This window comes from Pantherophis guttatus, chromosome 3, assembly GCF_059756535.1.
Source record: "Pantherophis guttatus breed Tessera chromosome 3, ASM5975653v1, whole genome shotgun sequence".
NCBI classification, from domain to species: domain Eukaryota; kingdom Metazoa; phylum Chordata; class Lepidosauria; order Squamata; family Colubridae; genus Pantherophis; species Pantherophis guttatus.
In genome coordinates, this window is record NC_142065.1 from 208,324,072 (window position 1) to 208,344,281 (window position 20,210).

Genomic DNA, 20,210 nt, shown 5'->3' on the forward strand with positions numbered 1-20,210 from the left:
GAGATGAAAATTAGATGAAATTATCATAAGTAAAAGGAATGCACTGTCAGATAGATAGAAAATGAAATATGTCACTGTAGGTTTGCATATCTGTATATATATATAATTAGTTAGTAGTGAAAGTTGATTATTGTACATGTATATGCAAATTTGTTTCTTGATAAGTTAACGTTTAACTTAATCAAGTCTTTGTATGTTTTAAATGTTTTTCTTTTAAGAATGAATAAAGTTTTGCTTTTTAAAATTAAAAAAAAAAGATTATTTATTCTTTGGATTCTTGCAGGGTGTTAAGAAAGTTAATTAACAGCCTTTGTTTGAAGAAAAAAATGATTTTATTTTAGTAAACTAAGGTTTGTACAGACTTTGTGTGTGCTATGTTCTTTGGGGTCCGTAGCTGGGGCAGAACAAGAGTGCTCTGCGTTCCAGATTTGGCACACGGGCCATAGGTTCGCCATCACGGGTCTATCAAATACAGGCAGTCCTTGATGTACAACCATTCATTTAGCCCCCTTCAAAATGATACAATGACATTGAGAAAAACGACTTGCGGCCATTTTTCATGCTTACAACCATGGTAGCATCCCCATCGTTATGTGATCAAAAATTCGGGCATGTGGTAATTCTCATGTATTTATGACAGTTGACATGCCATGGGGGGTCATGTGATCAAAATGTGGGCATGGGGCAACTGGCATGTATCTATGATGGTTGTGCTTTTCCGGAGGTCATGTGATCACATTTTGTAAGCTGGCCTCCGACGAGCGAGGTCAATGGAGGGAAGCTGGATTTGCTTATCAACTGCATGGTTTATGTTCTATTCGCTGAACAAAGGCTCAAGAAGGGGGGCGAGACAGGATAAACACTTCACAAATGCTTATTGGCTAACAATAAAAGCTAACCATGACTCGCTCTGCTTAGCTAACTACTGTATCTTGGAGAGCGAGCGGCGTTTTGAGGCACTGACAGCTCTTTTATACTGAGCTGTCAGTAGCTGGGCCAATCAGGAGCTGCCAATTTCCCGCCGGTTGCTTGCCGGCACACAGACCAATCCGCTGCTCTATTGACCGCACATGCTTGCCGTCCAGATGTAACAGTTTAGTCAAAACAGCTGCAGGGATTCATTTAACAACCGTGGCAAAAAAGGTTGCAAAACGGGGCGGCACTCCCTCAACTGTCTTGCCTAGCAACAGACATTTGGGGCTCAACTGTGTTCTTAAGTCAAGGACTTCCTGTAGTAAAGACAAGTTGGCTCTGCAACAGGGGTGGGTTCTAAATTTTTTTTATTACCGGTTCTGTGGGCGTGGCTTATTTTGTGGGCGTGGCTTGATGGTCATGTGACAATTCTTTAGGATTTAGCAGAGGTACTGGTCTACCAGGCTTTTAACTGCTTGCAGAGCTGTACCGGTCTACTTATTTGTTTTTGGAGGCACCGGTCTACCACCACACTGCCTTTTAACACTGATCAGCTGTAGGTGGCCCTTTGAAGCCCCAACAAGAGTTTAAACAGTTTTATTCCTTCTAGCCAATCAGCTGGGACTCGGGAGACAGCAATAGATTGGGGGTGGGGCCAAATAAAAGGTTAGAATAACGCGGGGGGCGAGGAGGGCCCAACTCCTGAACAAAGAGAACCGGTTCGGTGATGTCATATCGTCACCACTACCAGCTCGGCCGAACCGGGCCGAACTGGGAGGAACCCACCACTGCTCTGCAACCAGCAGTTGGTCATTTCACAAGAGAAGCAGAGAAGTCTGTTGTGGTTGGTAGTTAAAATCCCTTTTTTTCCCCACCTATGTTGTTTGGGTGATGAAACGTTTGCAGAAAAACAAGCAAGCTCAGAGAGCACCAAGGTCCCACCCATTCCTCTTTTCGGAATGGCAGGCTGGGTGGATGGAAGGCTGAGGATATCACAGGGCAGGGAGACCATCTGAGCACGATCATATTGTTGAACAAAATATCCAGATCCAGGTCCAATCTGGGAGAAAGGCACTGGAGACCAAATGGAGGCTGATTGGAAATAAAGGCTCCCCTTGAAGAGCACTCGGAGGCTCCAACTGGTCCAGAATGCGGCCGCGCGGGTGGTTATCGGCGCAACTCGTTGTGCCCGCATGACACCCCTCCTGCGCAAGCTGCACTGGCTCCCAGTGGTCTTCCGGGTGCGATTCAAGGTGTTGGTTACCACCTTCAAAGCGCTCCATGGCATAGGACCCGGGTACCTTCGAGACCGTCTTCTGCCACCAGTAGCCTCCCACCGACCAGTCCGTTCCCACAGAGAGGGTCTCCTCAAGGTGCCGTCAGCCAAATTATGTCGGCTGGCGACACCCAGGGGGAGGGCCTTCTCTGTGGGAGCCCCAGCCCTGTGGAATGAACTGCCCCCGGAAATACGTAAGATCTCCGACCTCCGGGCGCACTGAAGACCCTGTTGTTCCGCCAGGCAGGGCTATCAACATAATAATTTTAAATTGGGGTATTTTAAATTTTTGGGGTTTTAAATCGGCCAAATCTATTTAATTATTTTAATTTTTAATTATTGTTATGTCCTGTGTTTTTAAATTGGCGGTACACCGCCCTGAGTCCTTCGGGAGAAGGGTGGTATAGAAATAAAATTATTATTATTATTATTATTATTATTATTATTATTATTATTATTATTATTATTATTATTATTATTATTATTATTATTATTATTTATTGACGAAGCAAACCCACTAACCACATGTGATTCTGGGCAGCTGACAAAATGGAGTTTTTTCCTGGGTAGGTTTTTACACCTTCTTTGGGCTTTGTATTTGATCTTCCTGTCCCTATTCTGTGGGCTAAGAACATGTCCTTTAATATTCTGTTTGCTGTTTTCAGATTCCGATAGGGCAGTGATGGCCAACCTTTTCTGGACCAAGTGCCCAGGTGGCCAGCGGGAGGCGTGCACGCATGCACAGCAGAGCTAAACTGGGCCGATGGCTTGCGTGCCATCAGAGAGGGTGCTGCATGCCACCTCTGGCATGCGTGCCATAGGTTTGCCATCACGGCTATAGGGTCATGGCTGACTCTATGGGCAAAAGGGGAAATGCAAATCCTAGGTGCTTGTCTAAGCTAATTTTGTCAACCTTCTGTTTGTTGCTTATCTTGAGTTTCTGTCTCGCCCAGTCTTTCTAAATAAGATTACCAAATCTGCATTTCTAAAAGCTGGCCTCCTCAGTTTCTGCCTGGGGCAGGGAAACTGGGTCTGGTTTCTCTGTCTCTCCCTTAAGATTTTTTTTTAATTTCTCCTTTAGGGGAAATATTCTATCCTGCCTTTTAATATTTCCCCAAATATTTCATTCTTCTAGGAGGTGGGGGTGTTCCCACCATCTCATGACCTTGAATACTTGTTCTCTGATTTTTTTCTGAGGTTTGGGAGTTTTGTTGGGGAAAAGAGTCGGTTTTCCTGTTCCTGAGCTATGTTCAGATTTGTTTATTTATGCAACTCAAAATACATTTGACCTCGGATGACTCTCATACATTGATTGATTTGGCTGAATGGGTTTGCAGAGCCACAGAAACGAGGACTGGGACCGTGCATAGCTACCAATTCTCTTATCTTTCTGGAGACAACTCAAAATACCCTTATTTATTAGATAAGTAGGTTTTGCTGGCTGAAATTATTGACATGCTGGAGGACTTAATTGTTTGAAAGGGCTATATTTTACCTGGGTTTCTAGATCTACTAGATTTACCTTTTACCATGGCATAGGGCCTAGCTATCTTCGAGACCGCCTGCTGCTACCGACAACCTCCCATCGACCCGTGCGCTCCCACAGAGAGGGCCTCCTCGGGGTGCCATCAGCCAAACAATGTAGGATGGTGACCCCCCCAGGGGGAGGACCTTCTCTGTGGGGGCACCTACCCTATGGAACCAGCTGCCCCCTGAGATAAGGAGAATCCAAGACCTCGGTGCCTTCCGGCGTGCCCTTAAAACTTTCTTTTTTCAGCAAGGCGGGCTGGCTTAACATATTTTTTAAATATTTTTAATTGGTTTGTCATTTTAAATTGGGGCCAAATTAATATATATTCTTTTAATTGTTTTTAATGTTTGTATTGTATGTTTTTATCTGGCTGTACACCGCCCTGAGTCCCTCGGGAGAAGGCGCGATATATAAATTTGAAATAAAACAAATAAATAAAAATATATATTTTTTTACATTATATTGCAATGGGCAATTATGATGGTTGCAATGTCCCGGGATCATGTGATTACCTTTTGTGAACTTCTGACAAGCAAAGTCAATGGGGAAGCCAGATTCACTTCACAAACGTGTTACTAACTTAACAACGGCAGTGATTCACTTAACCAATGTGGCAAGAAAGGTCGTAAAATGGGGCAAAGCTCACTTAAAACTGTCTCACTTAGCAACAGAAATGTTGGGGGGGGTCAATTGTTGGTCGTAAGTCGAGGAATACCTATATTACCTGGCTTTGGTGGTAAAAAGGTAAAAAGGTTCCCCTCGCACATATGTGCTAGTCGTTCCTGACTCTAGGGCCGTGATGGCGAACCTATGGCACGCATGCCAAAGGTGGCACGCGGAGCCATATCTGTGGGCATGCGCGCATTGCCTTGGCTCAGCTCCAGCTCACATGCACATGCCGGCCAGCTAATTTTCTGGCCTTCCGGGCCCACCGGAAGTTGGAACACAGGCCGTTTCCAACCTCTGGAGGGCCACTGGGGGGCTGGGGAAGGCCGTTTTCGCCCTCCCCAGGCTCCAAGAAAGCCTCTGGAGCCTGGGGAGGGCAAAAAAACAGGCCTACTGGGCCCACCATGCCATCGTGTGCCAAAAGCGGGGGGAGCACGGGGGGGGTAGGGCGCATTGAATTATGGCACGCGATAGCAAAAAGGTTAGCCATCACTGCTGTAGGGGGCAGTGCTCATCTCCGTTTCAAAGCCGAAGAGCCAGCGCTGTCCGAAGACGTCTCCGTGGTCATGTGGCTGGCATGACTCAATGCCAAAGGCGCACAGAACGCTGTTACCTTCCCACCAAAGGTGGTCTCTATTTTTCTACTTGCATTTTTTACCTGCTTTCAAACTGCTAGGTTGGCAGAAGCTGGGACAAGTAACGGGAGCTCAGCTAGGGATTCGAACAGCTGAACTGCCAACCTTTTGATCGACAAGCTCAGCATCTTAGCCATTAAGCCACCGCGTCCCTTCAGTGGCTTTGGTGGAGGCAATATTTTCTCATATTCAGGAAGTTATGGACCAGATTTTTTCCCCCCACTCAATCCCATAAAACTAAAATGAATACTACACCACAAGGCATATTCAGATTTTGATAAATATTAAAGTTACTGAAGACAAAGTCATCATACACCATCACCATCATCACAGGACTACCTTGCCAGCTTTTTTTTTTAATTATTATTTGATTTATGTGCCGCCCTTCTCCGGAGACTCAGGGCGGCTTACAATGTGTTAAGCAATGTTAAGCTTTGGTTGTTGCACCTTGCCTATTTTTGTTGACATATGCAGAACAAGGCATCTCACTTCTTTCCTGGGCTGGAGGCTAAAACATATGATGAACGGTTGCAAGAACTGGGCATGGCTAGTCTAGTGAAGAGAAAGACCAGAGGAGACATGATAGCCATCTTCCAATACTTGAGGGGCTGCCACAGAGAGGAGGGGGTCAAGCTATTTTCCAAAGCACCTGAAGACCAGACAAGGCAGAATGGATGGAAACTGAACAAGGAGAGATTCAACCTAGAAAATTTTCTGACAATGAGAACAATCAACCCATGGAACAGAAGTTGCCTTCGGAAGTTGTGGGAGCTTCATCACTGGAAGCTTTCAAGAAGAGACTGGACTGCCATCTGTCAGAAATGGTGTAGGGTCTCCTGCTTGGGCGGGGGTGGTGGTATTTATTTATTTATTTATTTTATTTTATTTTATTTATATACCGCCCTTCTCCCGAAGGACTCAGGGCAGTGAACAGCCATAATAAAAACAATGTACAAAAATAGAATTTAAGAGCAGATTAAAATAATTAAATCATGGGCCGAATTTAAAACTCTCATTTTAAAACCCCATTAAGACCAAATTAAAATCATTTATCCCATCAGAGCGGCTTGCTGGAATAACAGGGTCTTCACTGCATGACGGAAGGCGCGGAGGTCGGGGATCCTTCGTATGTCCGGGGGTAATTCATTCCAGAGGGCAGGGGCCCCCACAGAGAAGGGTTGGACTAGATGTCCTTCAAGGTCCCTTCCAACTCTGTTAATCTGTATATATCTGGATAGTATACTGACTGTTGACGGTTATCATGTTGAATGTCTCAAAAGGAAAGTGTTTGAAATGCTGAAGGACTGAGGACACAACAGGTAAGCAAGCGATTGCAAGTGTACATTTCAAGATGTTTACTTGGGACATGTGTGATGGGCTCGGATGGTTCTCCAGAGACTTGTGGATGCAGGGTTAAAAAAACAAACAAACAAAAGGTGCAAAATTAGACAGTGTATGGCCTTTAAGCCTCCAGCACTTACAGAAGCCCAGTGGAGAGTAAAACCCTTCCTTGGCCTCCCTGCTCCAACTCCCACCTGTGTATTGCAACAAAGCAAAATCGGAGACCTTCTGAGCTTGCAGCCGCTGGAGTCCTCCACCACGACTTTATGTTACAAAGAAAGCTTCCAGCTTGCCTGTCGCTCTCGATATAAATCCACGTCTTGCTTTCTAAACTGCTGCAGAGAGGACTGCCGTTTCCATCACCACCCCCTGTCTCTTTGACCACATCCTTCTGCTGCTTGGATACCCTGACTCACTTGAACTGATTGAATAAACAAAGAGGTAGAATTGCAAGTCTAGACTCCCTTTAGAGGAGTTGGAATGCTGGAGGCGAAGAAATCAGTGTGAAAAAAAATCAATGTGTGTGCGTGTGTGTGGATTTTCTTTTTCTAACAATCAAGATCGCTTCCTTGCCAGATCAGCTTGGGACAGAAAGCAGGATCCTAAAGTTGTCTTAGAGGACTGAACTCCAATAACAGGAGGTTATTAAAATTAAACAAAAAATGAAAAGCAGCATGCATATCAGAGGTGGGTTTCAGCAGGTTCTGACCAGTTCTGGAGAACCGGTAGTGGAAATTTTGAGTAGTTCGGAGAACCGGTAAATACCACCTCTGACTGGCCCTGCCCCAATCTCTTCATTGCCTCCCGAGTCCCAGCTGATTGGGAGGAAATGGGGATTTTGCAGTAACCTTCCCCTGGAGTGGAGTGGGAATGGAGATTTTGCAGTATCCTTCCCCTGCCACGCCCACCAAACCACGCCCACCAAGCTATGCCCACAGAACCAGTAGTAAAATTTTTGAATCCCACCTCTGATGCATATGAATTAATTGTCTTGTCCTCCAAAGCACCTGAAGGCAGGACAAGAAGCAATGGATGGAAACTGATCAAAGAGAGAACCAATCTAGAACTAAGGAGAAATTTCCAGACAAAAAAAATAATAATTTAGACAATAAATAATAATAAGACTATAACTATTTTAGGAAAGATTAAAAAAAAAGGCAGAATAATATATGTTCCTAAAAGAGAAATGGAGAAACATATTTTTAGAGGCGGAAAGCAGCCCCCAGCCTTTCTTAGTAGCCCACAGCAGATGCCTGCACTTAAGGAGATAATGAGCTTATTGAAAGAGGAAGCCAACTCTCTACTTTTGTTTTCCTCCTGGTTTTAAGCTGCAGTTCTTCCTTTTTCCCTCTCCGCCCTCTTCCCCAATCTACCCACGTGCCAATCCTATTTTGAGTGCAGGGTTTATTCCCTCCCCATCTAAAACGCCGGGAGCCTTATAGTCATGTAATATGTATCCCCTGGAGGGGTTCAGAGACCGCAAATAGGTGGATCAAAAGGCCACAGTTTGCTACCCCTAATTTGTTGCAAGAACCCTTCCCTGGTGTTTGAAAACTAGGGTCTGTTTCTGCTCCAGTGGTTAGCTAAATCACCCATGGTGAATAGCAGATTTGGTTACTCCTGTGGTCCCGGTGATATTTGCCTTTTGGGAAAGGAGAAATCTCATTTTACCAAAGTAAGGTGGGTTTACCAAAATAACATTGGGGGAAGGAGTCCCACTCTTGCTGAAGCTATAAAAAGGGAAGCTAATTCCTCTTGTGGTTACAAGCAATCAGTCTCTTCAGTGTTCCAGAATGTTGTATTTACACCCAATTCCAGCAGCATTTAAACATAAGCCTATTTTGGAAGGAAAAATCAATTTAGCATTTATTCCGAAATAACCTTACGATGACAGCAAAAGGAGGAACCCTGACACCTCCTTATTTTTCTTGCAATACAGGTGGTCCTTGATTTATGAATACAACTGAGCCCAAAATTTCTATTGCTAATCGAGACAGCTGTCAAGTGAGTTTTCCAGTGGTGGGATTCAAATCATTTAACAATCCGTTCTCTGCCCTAATGACAGGCTGGGTGGGTGTGGCCATGGTGGGCATGGCCAGGGGGTGCGACAGGCTGCACTCGGCCTGCTGCACTCCCCCCCGGGAGCAAAAACAGACTGTGGGGGGAACGTGCCCCCCCGTGCCCTGTTTTGGGCCTAGGAGGCCTCCCTGAAGCCTCCTGGGAGTGAGAACGGGCCACGGGGGGAGGCATGCCCCCCCATGCCCCATTTTGGGCGTAGGAGGCCTCCCTGCACTTACCTGGGAGGCAAAATGGGGCACGTGGGGACTCCTGGAAGGGGAGAGGAGGGGCCAGCCAGCAATTTTCGAGACCGCCTGCTGCCACCGACGACCTCCCATCGACCCGTGTGCTCCCACAGAGAGGGCCTCCTCGGGGTGCCATCAGCCAAACAGTGTAGGCTGGTGACCCCCAGAGGGAGGGCCTTCTCTGTGGGGGCACCTACCCTCTGGAATCAGTTGCCCCCAGAGATAAGGAGAATCCAAGACCTCGGTGCCTTCCGCCGTGCCCTTAAAACCTTCCTTTTCCAGCAAGCCGGGCTGGCCTAATTTTTTTAAGTGTTTTTAAGTGTTTTGTTTATTGTTTTTAATTAATGGGGCCAAATTTATATATGTCTTTTAATTGTATTTTAATATTTGTACTTGATGTTTTTACTTGGCTGTTCACCGCCCTGAGTCCTCAGGGAGAAGGGCGGTATACAAATTCAAAATAAAATAAAATAAATAAAATAAATTTAACTACCGATTTGCCCGAACTGCCCCGAACCGGCTGAATCCCACCACTGGTTTTGCCTCATTTTGCGACCTTTCTTGCCATAGTTCACTGCAGTTATTGGTAACACAGTTATTAAGTGAATCTGGTTTCCCCAGGGACAAACCTCAACATTTTACTTTTACATAGTAATATAAACTAGCCATTTCTATAACAACAAACCGATCTAAGCAGCAAAACCCAAAATCAAAGCGTCATTTTTTGTCCATCGCAATCATAAAGTCCCGAAGTGGTTTCCAAGTAGAAACAAAAGTAATTGTGGGGTTTTTTTTTTTCTTCTTCTTTAATCGAAGCAATCAATTTAGCGATCTCTGCTAACTCCATTGTTTGAAAAATGTTTTGAGATTCCACAAAGATAATTGTCTGCACAAATTGGGGGATTCATGCACAAATGATCCAGAATACAGAGCAGTTTCTTTTAAATAAAAAAAGAGGAAATCATGGGCTTGCTTGGAAAGAAATGAATGGTGAAATGAAAGAGTTCAGATTTTGGAACTTTCCAATGGACACCTTCCAAAGGTGTGAATGTCAATTTTGAAAATTCTCAGCAATGATCCTACCATCTAGACACTGAAGTTCAAACACACAGAATTGGAGGCCACTCAAGTTGGGCAAGGCTGAATTAGAGCAAGTTAATTAGTCTTCAGATAATACTTGGTAAATAGATTAGGTGGCTCAGAGGCTAAAACACTGAGCTTGTCGATCAGAAAGATTGGCAGTTTGAATCCCAGGTCTCCTGCATCAGCAGGGGGTTGGACTAGATGACCTCCAAGGTCCCTTCCAAGTCTGTTACTGTTACATCAATTTTGCAGCCATTAATTCATTGTGGGATCAAAGTGTCCTTCCGCTTTTGTGCATAAGATTCATCATAAATAAAATAGAAAAGAATTTTATTGGCCAAGTGTGATTGGACGCACAAGGAATTTGTCTTGGTGCATACGCTCTCGGAGTACATAAAAGAAAGGAAAAATAAAAATAAAAAATTGGCACATCCATAAGAAACGTTTACGTGCCATGCACAATAGGGATGTTAAGTTTTCCCATTCCTACTAACCTCCAGGCTGAGAAATTTAAAAGGAAGCATGTTAACTTGATTTTCCAAAAGGGCCCTGGGAATTTGCCCCTTTAATGAGCAAACAACTTCTAGCTGAATGGGAACAGTGCAGTGATGGCTAACCTTTTTGCAGTCACATGCCAAAAGCGGGGGGAACACGGGGGGTTGTGCATGCGTGTGCACACACCCATAATTCAAAGCGCCCCGTATATGCACATGCAACCCCCCATGCTCCTCCCGCTTTTGGTACATGATGGCCCGGTGGGGCTGGTAGGCCCATTTTTCGCCCTCCCCAGGCTCCAGGGACTTTCTTAGAGTCTGGGGCGGGTGAAAACGGCATTACCCAGCACCCAGAGGCCCTCTGGAGACTGGAAATGGCCCATTTCCCGACTTCCAGTGGGACTGCAAGGCCCATTTGTTGCCCTCCCCAGGCTCCAGAGCCTTTCTAAGAGCCTGGGGAGGGTGAAAACGGCCTTCCCCCCACACACACCCCAGAGGCCCTCCAGAAGCCGGAAACAGCCCATTTCCCGACTTCCAGTGGGCCCAGAAGGCCCAAAAATCAGCTGTGTGAGCCAGAGCTGAGCTCGTGTGCCCACAGATATGGCTCCAGATTCGCCATCACGGATCTAGTGCCTACGACACCCAAACATCTGGCAGCATTGCAGAAATACATTTTCCAGATTCTTGTCTATTTTTTTGGAGTGAGCTAACATGAGAAGGTTTTTCACAGACTTCAAAGCGTCAGAAGGATGAAATGCAGTCAGGAAAGGAAAAGCCATTCAGAGGCATGGAAAGCAGACAAAGATCTTCAGAGAAGTTTCAGACTTGTGTGGGTTTTTGTTTCTCGGTATCTGAGAAATAACTTGATAAATCACTAGATAAATAGATACATAATAACCACCCAGTTTTCGACATGGCATGGATTCTGGAATTGTGGGTGCCAGCCCTGGAGATGAAGGGTGGATGGAATATAAAGGCAAGCATTGTTTGCAGAAGATCACTCATTTTTTCCCTCACTAACCATAAAAATAACTGCCGGAGTGGTTACAGATTTTTTTTATTTTTTTGCATTTTCTAACAAGAACAATTATATATTAATTCAAAAGGAGTATTTCTGATCACCAGTCTTGGTTCATGAAATGGTTTTCTGGAATCGAGACAGCGGTAAAACTGCTAATGGAATGTCCTTTGCAATACAAAAGAATATAGGTACAGTGCACTGGTGGGTTTCAATTTTTTTTTACTACCGGTTCTGTGGGTGTGGCCTGGTGGGCGTGGCTAGGTGGGCGTGGCAGGGGAAGGATACTGTAAAATCTCCATTTCCTTCTGACCAGCTGGCACTTGGGAGGCAGAGAATAGATGGAGATGGGGCCAGTCAGAATTTTTACTACCGGTTCTCCGAACTACTCAAAATTTCCGCTACCGGTTTTCCAGAACTTGTCAGAACCTGCTGAAACCCACCTCTGAAGTGGGGGGTGGGGAATATCTCAGATGCATTTAAAGCACATTTTTAAAACTTGTGCTTTTCAGTTGCAAACATTTTTAATATGCTGCCCAGAGTCATCTTACCATGGAGATGGATGGGCTATACCCGTGATGGCAAACCTATGGCACGAGTGCCACAGGTGGCACATGGAGCCATATCGGTGGGCACGCAAGCATTGCCCTACCTCTGTCCATCACGCATGTGTGCGCTGGCCAACTGATTTTCAGGCCTTCCGGGCCCACCGGAAGTCAGGAAATGGGCTGTTTCTGGGCCTCCGGAGGGCCTCCGGGGGTTGGGGAAGGCTGTTTTTGCCCTCCCCAGATTCCTAGAAAGCCTCTGGAGCCTGGGGAGAGGGAAAAAATGGGCCTACCGGGCCTACAGGGCCATCACGTGCCAAAAGTGGGGGGAGAGCGGGGGGGGGGTCACGCAGGCATGCGTGGGGGGATGGGGCGCATTGAATAATGGGTTTGGGCACTCGCACGTGCAATCCCCCCCCACTCTCCCCGCTTTTGGCACGCGACGGCAAAAAGGTTAGCCATCACTGGGCTATACATTCAAATAAATAAATACAGGTAGTGTCACCTCTGAAGCTGGCCTGACTGAGGCCATCTTGGAGGCTTCAGTGTTCCACAATGGTGATGAGGGATAGGGAAGGGGAAATAGAGATAGTTGGGGTTTTGTAGCCAAAATAAAATAGTTTCCCCCAGGGGTGAAATCCAGCAGGTTCTGACAGTTTCTGGAGAACCGGTAGTAGAAATTTTGAGCAGTTCGGAGAACTGGCAAATACCATCTCTGGCTGGCCCCAGAGTGGGATGGGAATGGAGATTTTGCAGTATCCTTCCCCTGCCACGCCCACCAAGCCACGCCCACAGAACCAGTAGTAAAAAAAGTTGGATTTCACCACTGGTTTCCCCTGAGAACCAAGGACATTCTCACAGGTTGCTGAAGAGAGGGGGAGTGAAGTTTCCAAGCAACCGGACAGCACCTTGATTGGACCATGTGACTAATTTATTGGGAAAGGGGGAAAAACTTTTACTTTTAATTAGATGAAATCCACAGGAACCTTTAGAGTCGGTTTTCATCAGCCTGTGCCAATATGATCTATCCAATCAACCTGTTCTTTGAGGAACCTACTTGCCTTGGAGTCTAAGTGAGTTTTGCCCCATTTTGTGACCTTTCTTGCCACTGTTGTTCAGTGAATCATTGCAGCTGTTAAGTGAATAACATGTTAAGTGAATCTGGCTTCCCCGTTCATTTTGTTTGTCAGAAGGTCACAAAAGTTGATCACATGACATCCCCCCCCCCGGAACAGTGCAATAGTCATAAATATGAATCGGTTACCAAATATCTGAATTTTGATTTCATGAACCATGGGAATGCTGCAATGGTCGTAAGTGTGAGAAATGGTCATAAGCAGTGGTGAAATCCATTTTTTTTACTACCTGTTCTGTGGGCGTGGCTTGGTGGGCATGGTGTGACTTGGTGGGTGTGGCAGGGGAAGGATACGGCAAAATCTCCATTCCCACCCCACTCCAGGGAAGGATGCTGCAAAGTCCCCATTCCCTCCTCACTCCTGGGGGAAGAATATCGCAAAATCTCCATTCCCACCCAACTCTGGGGCCAGCCAGAGGTGGTATTTGCTGGTTCTCTGAACTGCTCAAAATTTCCACTACCGGTTCTCCAGAACCTGTCAGAACCTGCTGGATTTCACCCCTGGTCATAAGTCACTTTTTTCAGTAACTTTAATGGTCACTAAATGAACTGTTCTAAGTCAAGGAGTGCCTGTATACATTTTAAACAGATTTAGAAGAAAGAGCAATATGTTTGAAAGTATTACCTGGTTTTGGTGGAAAAGTATTAAATCTTTTCTCATATTCAGAAAATAATAGACTAGAATTTTTTTCCCCTCTCTGTCTCATAAAAATAAGATGAATACTACGCTATGAGACATATTCAGGTTTTGATAAATATGAATGTCACTGGAGACAAAGTCAGTTCAGAGGGGGAACATCACTTCTTGAAATGAAGTTCCAAAGCAACGACCGTAACATCATTAAGGATTTTAAAGAAAAAAGCTGCAATTCTTTTTGGGAGAAAAATGATAAAACAGCTAAGTCTTGTTGTATTGCATCCAAGCTGCATTGCAAGTAGAGTTATCATTATATTTGACAGAATCATTGTGTGTGAGAAGACAGCAAATAATTTTCCTTTCATCTGTAACGCCGGATTCCCTAGAAGGTTATTATTTTCCTCTCTTCGAGTTGTAAACGCCAACATAGAGTGATGTATTATCACAGCCAAAGTGTGACATCGATCAAATGAGAATGTCAGTCAGGCTCACCATTGTGTAACATCTGGAGATTTTCATGTAGCTTGAGAGTACCGTAGGAAGTTTCGCCTTTGGGTATAACTTCTTGAGGTCTAAGGAGAGTTCAGGACCCTGGATAAACCCAGTAATTTTAACTAACACAAATAACAAAAGCAGCTTCAAAAGGAGCAACGTGCTGCACTACGGAAAGGAGTAAGGGACATTAATTAGCCGGACAATCCAATTTACTCACTACTAGGTATGCAAAGGGAGTTTAAAACAAATTTAGGTTCAAGACTTATTGGTTTTAAAAATATCAGGCAAAGTTGTTAACTTTGATTAAAGTACAGAGTCACATGAGATCTGGATAACATGCTAATCAACTAAAATCTGGCTCTAATTGTCCACCTGTTGATCCCTGGATTAAACTGAACATATTGTAGATCAAAGAGGGACGCGGTGGCTCAGTGGCTAAGATGCTGAGCTTGTCGATCGAAAGCTCGGCAGTTCAGCGGTTCGAATCCCTAGTGCCTCGTAACGGGGGGAGCTTCCGTTACTCATCCCAGCTTCTGCCAACCTAGCAGTTCGAAAGCACGTAAAAAATACAAGTAGAAAAATAGGGACCACCTTTGGTGGGAAGATAACAGCGTTCTGTGCACCTTTGGCATTGAGTCATGCTGGCCACATGACCACGGAGACGTCTTCGCACAGCGCTGGCTCTTCGGCTTTGAAACAGAGATGAGCACCGCCCCCTAGAGTCGGGAACGACTAGCACATACGTGCAAGGGGAACTTTTACCTTTTACCTTTACCTTAACGTAGATCAAAAGCACAGAACGTGCCACATAAGAGAATGAACGTCTGCAAATACACACATACACTCACGCATTCTTTTCTTTTTAAATCCTTTTTTCTCTGGCTGCCTGTCAAACCACAAGTCATTATTGCAATGAGGAAAACAGTTGTCCAAGTGCAATAAAACTGTCAGTCTGTCAATCAACTGCTTAGCTGCAGAATATCCACGATCCAACCTAGAGATGTTTCTGTCACTGGTCACCATTCATCAGCAGGCTTCTACAGAACGTGGATTATTCCTATCCAGCAAACTACTTGCTACGGTTTTCATGCAGCTGCATGGTTGTTTATCGGTGGCATGAAGGTGGTCTGCAGGGTGAGGTCAAAACAGCCAATAAAATAGAATAGAATAACAGAGTTAGAAGGGACCTTGGAGGTCTTCTAGTCCAACCCCCTGCCCAGGCAGAAAACGCTACACCACTTCAGACAAATGCTTTTTTTTTATTATTATTTGATTTGTATGCCGCCCTTCTCTGGAGACTCAGGGCGGCTTACAATGCGTTAAGCAATAGCCTTCATACTTTTGTTTATTTATACAACGTCAGCTTATTGCCCCCACAAACTGGGTCCTCATTCTACCTATCTTAGAAAGGATGGAAGGCTGAGTCAACCTTGAGCCTGGTGAGATTCAAACTTACAGTAATTGCAGACAGCTGGTGTTAATCACAATGCTTTTTAGTCTGCTGAACCACCAGGCCCTTTATTGGTTTTCCAACATCTTCTTAAAAATTTCCAGTGTTGGAGGATTCACAACTTCTGGAGGCAAGTTGTTCCACTGATTAATTGTTCTCACTGTCAGGAAATTTCTCCTTAGTTCTAGGTTGCTTCTCTCCTTGATTAGTTTCCACTCATTACTTCTTGTCCTGCCCTCAGGTGTTTTGGAGAATAGTTTGGTTCCCTCTTCTTTGTGGCAACCCCTAACATATTGGAACACAGCTATCATGTCTCCCCTAATCCTTGTCTTCATTAAACTAGACATACCCAGTTCCTGCAACCGTTCTTCATATGTTTTAGCCTCCAGTCCCCTGAAAACATATGAAACATCCTTCATATGTTTTAGCCTCCAGCCAAGATGGTGGCTGCAATGGTGTGAACAAAGCCCTGCCTACTTTTTATGTGCTACATTAATTTTAGCTCAACGGTTATGAAGCACAACAGAGAAAAACTAAGTGGAGCTTCAATCATGTCATTGCAGCCACTATCTTGATTTTGTAATTATAAGCTGATAGATACCCATGAATGGCGTAAAGGCTGGGGAGAGCTTATTGGTTCTTCTAAATGCCGCACCGAGGGATGTGGTGGCTCAGTGGCTAAGATGCTGAGCCTGTCGATCGAAAGGTCGGCAGTTCAGCTGTTCGAATCCCTAGTGCCGCGTAACTGGGTGAGCTCCTCTGACTCATCCCAGCTTCTGCCAACCTAGCCGTTCGAAAGCACGTAAAAAATGCAAGTAGTAAAATGGGGACCACCTTTGGTGGGAAGGGAACAGCGTTCTGTGCGCCTTTGGCGTTGAGTCATGCCGGCCATATGACCACGGAGATGTCTTCGGACAGCGCTGGCTCTTCGGCTTTGAAATGGAGATGAGCATCGCCCCCTAGAGTCAGGAACGACTAGCACATATGTGCAAGGGGAACCTTTACCTTTACCTTAAATGCCACACCAAAGTTCTCATCTTCAAGCATCTCCAAGCTTCTAACTTCAAGCACACATTACCCAAAAGGAAGTATCTGAGCAAAGTCACTATAGGAACCTACTTGTGTTATTGTTCAATTGTTACTCAGTCATATCAGTGCTTATTCCTTTCTAAAGAAAAAAAAATACAAATTACAATGCTCTCCATTATATAATCAATGGATAACATCCAAAGAGAAAGCTCATGAAGATTATCCAGCCAACTCTCCCTCAAGCCTTTAATCTAGTCAATATTTTGGTCAGTTCCTTGAAAAGAAGATTTTCTCAAACTTTATCCTGATAAAATCTGAAAGGTGAAGAAAGAAAGCCAAACTGGGCTCTCCCCAGTTAAGAATATCCAGAAGTATCCATAATGACATTTCTCTCTAAACTTTGAAGCAAAACACTTCAGTTTGTCTCAAAGGTGCATTTCCCAAAATAAGGCAACTGGATTTTCTTGGGTTTTTTTTTTTCCTCTTTGAAAACATTTCACTTCACATCCAAGAAGCTTCTTCAGTTCTCACTGAAGTCAGAAGTGAAGAAGCTTCTTGGATGGGAAGCAAAACATTTTCAAAGAAAAAAAAAACAAGAAAATCTCGTTGCTTTTTGGAAAAAGCACTTTTGGGACAACCACGACCTGGATGATTAAGAATCTCCATAGAGAACACTTCTCTTTGTTTCCCTGCAGAAAGGAAACTCGCCATTTTAAATGGCTACATAAATAACCAAGGCATGAATTTTGCAATACATTTACTAATGGACGGTCTAATTTTACTGATGAGGCTTTTGGGAACACAGTCCTTTTCCCACACTGAGAGAGAGCGCTAAAATTCATAGGCTTACTCTTCATTAAACCAACCAATGCACCTTCCCACAATTTCTTGGTCCATGGTTTATTTACTTACTCTCGCAAAGCCTTCTTCTCAGCTTCTCCCGTATCTTATCAATAGCGTTGTAATCAGAGACATGGAAGACGTGGGCCGATTTTGGCTCAGAAGCAATTTCATCCAGTTCTTCTTTAAGGGCATCCCCGACACCCACCGCAAAAATCCGGATGCCGGCCTTATGCGCTGCCGTGGCAGGACTCAAGACGTAATCTTGGCTCCTGCCATCCGTCAGGAGGATCACAACTTTCTTGATGGCGTTATCATTTGGCCTCCCGCCGGCCTGTGCGGAAAAACTGTAACTATTGATGTACCGCAGGGCATCTCCAGTGTTTGTGTTCCCTCCGTAGTATTTGATGCCCTTTGCAGCTTCTTTGATCTCTTGCTGAGTCCCATAACTTCCAAGGTCGAACTCAGTGGCTGGTTGATCACTGTACCGGACGACCCCAACACGGGTTTTGTCTGGTCCGATCTCAAAAGTGTCCACCAGGTGGGCTATCCATTGGCGGACCTTCTCAAAGTCTTCTTTGCCCACGCTGGAGGAAGTGTCCAGCAAGAAGATCAAGTCATAGTGAACATTTTTACAACCTGCGAGGGAAACACGAGAGGCTCCTGAGACACGGGCGAGAAAGGCAGCCAGGAGAAGGGCAAGATTCATAGACATTTCTCTCCAACATAGCAAAGTCTACCTGAACAAATGACTCAGCGGCTCTTTCTTTCTCCAAAGCATTGAACATGTTTCACCTGGAAGACCCTCTGCTAAGTATTTTCTTAGAGGTCCCGTCTTAATGGCGGTGTCTAAAACGAGTTCCGAATCCAGCTTTTTGCTGTGTTTTGCAAACTTTCTCTCCCCCCAACTTCTCTCTCTCTCCCTTGCGGCTGCTGTTTTGGCTCAGCCCCCTTTGTCTACTCCGTTTGCATGTCTATGAGGCAACTTAAAAAAAAAAAGAAAAAGAAAGAAAGAAAGAAACTCCCAACAGACTATGCTCTGTTCTCCCGCCTTCCTTTCCCCTTTAATATGCCACAAGCTGAAAATGCCTGGGCATATCAGATTATCTGCCTTCGACCCAGTCACGCTGTTTCCACAGTTCTACATATTCTCTCTTAACCAGGCCTGTTATATTTTATTAATCATTAGTCTGGAAAACTGTTGTTGTTTTGTTTCTTTAAAAAACGCCAGTCAGAAGTTTTCAGAAAACAAGATTAAAAACAAAACCTGGCATGTGGATGACTCACTGAGTGAAAAATATTCAGAATCGTTATTTTATCAGGAGAAGCATCTCTCCCCCTCTGTATGTATTACTCAATATGCAGTAGCTAAATATGGGTTTACAAACTATGTCCTCAGAAACATGTATTTCAACAAATAGACCATAAATTTAGCTGGGTGTGAATTCCATTTGTACTGGAATGGAGGCACTATAACATTTGCCTTCCACAGTTTTTAACAGATTTACAGAGTTGGAAGGGACCTTATAGATCATCTAGTCCAACCTCCCACTCAACCAGGAGACCCTACACCATTTGTGACAAATGGCAGTCCAATCTTTTCTTGAAAGTCTCAAGTGATGAAGCCCCTACAACTTCCGAAAGCAACTTCTGTTCCATCGGTTGATTGTTCTCACAGTCAGAAAATTCCTCCTCATTTCTAGGTTGAATCTCTCCTTGGTCAGTTTCCATCCATTATTCCTTGTCTGGCCTTCAGGTGCTTTGGAAAACAGCTTGACCCCCTCCTCTCTGTGGCAGCCCCTCAAATATCGGAAAACGGTTATCATATCAGCTGGCTGGGGAATTCTGGGAGTTGAAGTCCGCCAGGCTTAAAGTTGCCATGGTTGGAGACTCATGTTCTAGACTAGTTGGTGGATCCCGGTAGGAAAGTAGCTTTTGAAGTACAGATAGTCCTCAACTTACAACCATTTTCTTAGTGACCATTCAAAGTCACAACAGCAGTGAAAACAGTGATCTATGATAACTTTTCACATTTACAACTAATGTAGCATCCCTATAGCAGTATGATCAAAATTTGGATGCTTGGCAACTGACTCATATTTATGATGGTTGCAATGTCTTGGGATCACATGATCCCTTTTTTGTGACCTTGAGACAAGCAGAGTCAATGGAGAAGTCAGATTCACTGAACAGCCATTGTATTAACTTAACGATGGAGTGATTCACTTAGCGACGGTGGCAAGAAAGATTGTACAATGCGGCAAAGCTCACTTAACAACTATTTTGCTTACCAGTGGAAATTTTGGGTTTAATTGTGGTCATTAATTGAGACTACCTGTATAGCTGGGTGTTCTTTTTCTGGATATCTCTTTCATGAGCTCTTTGTATTCTTCTATTTTATTTGTCGTTGTTTTCTACTGCCCAAAGTCAGGCAGCCCATTTAAATAAATAAATAGCAGGATGAATGTTTATCACATCTGAAGTCTTGCTAGGGATGACTGAGATTGGACATATCCTTTATATGAATCAATAATTTAGCTCCAAGATTAAAACGAACTAAAACTATTCTATAAAGCCTTAATAAGACCACACCTAGAGTACTGCATCCAGTTTTTGTCACCACACTATAAAAAAGATGTTGAGACTCTAGAAAGAGTGCAGAGAAGAGCAACCAAAATGATTAGCTGAAACATACGATGAACAGTTGCAGGAACTGGGCATGGCTAGTCTAGCGAAGAGAAGGACCAGGGGAGACATGATAGCAATTTTCCAATATTTGAGGGGCTGCCACAGAGGAAGGAATCAAGCTATTTTCCAAAG

The 20,210-nt window shown here is 44.4% G+C and overlaps 1 protein-coding gene across 1 annotated transcript in view; it reads right to left on the minus strand.

Annotated features, from left to right (window-relative positions):
* Nucleotides 1–20,210, minus strand: part of COL22A1 (collagen type XXII alpha 1 chain) — a 273,483-nt gene that overhangs the window by 195,181 nt on the left and 58,092 nt on the right. The window contains exon 3 of the mRNA XM_060681819.2: nucleotides 17,463–18,029. Coding sequence (XP_060537802.2) covers nucleotides 17,463–18,029 — 567 coding nt within the window. The remainder of the gene's footprint in view (nucleotides 1–17,462; nucleotides 18,030–20,210) is intronic.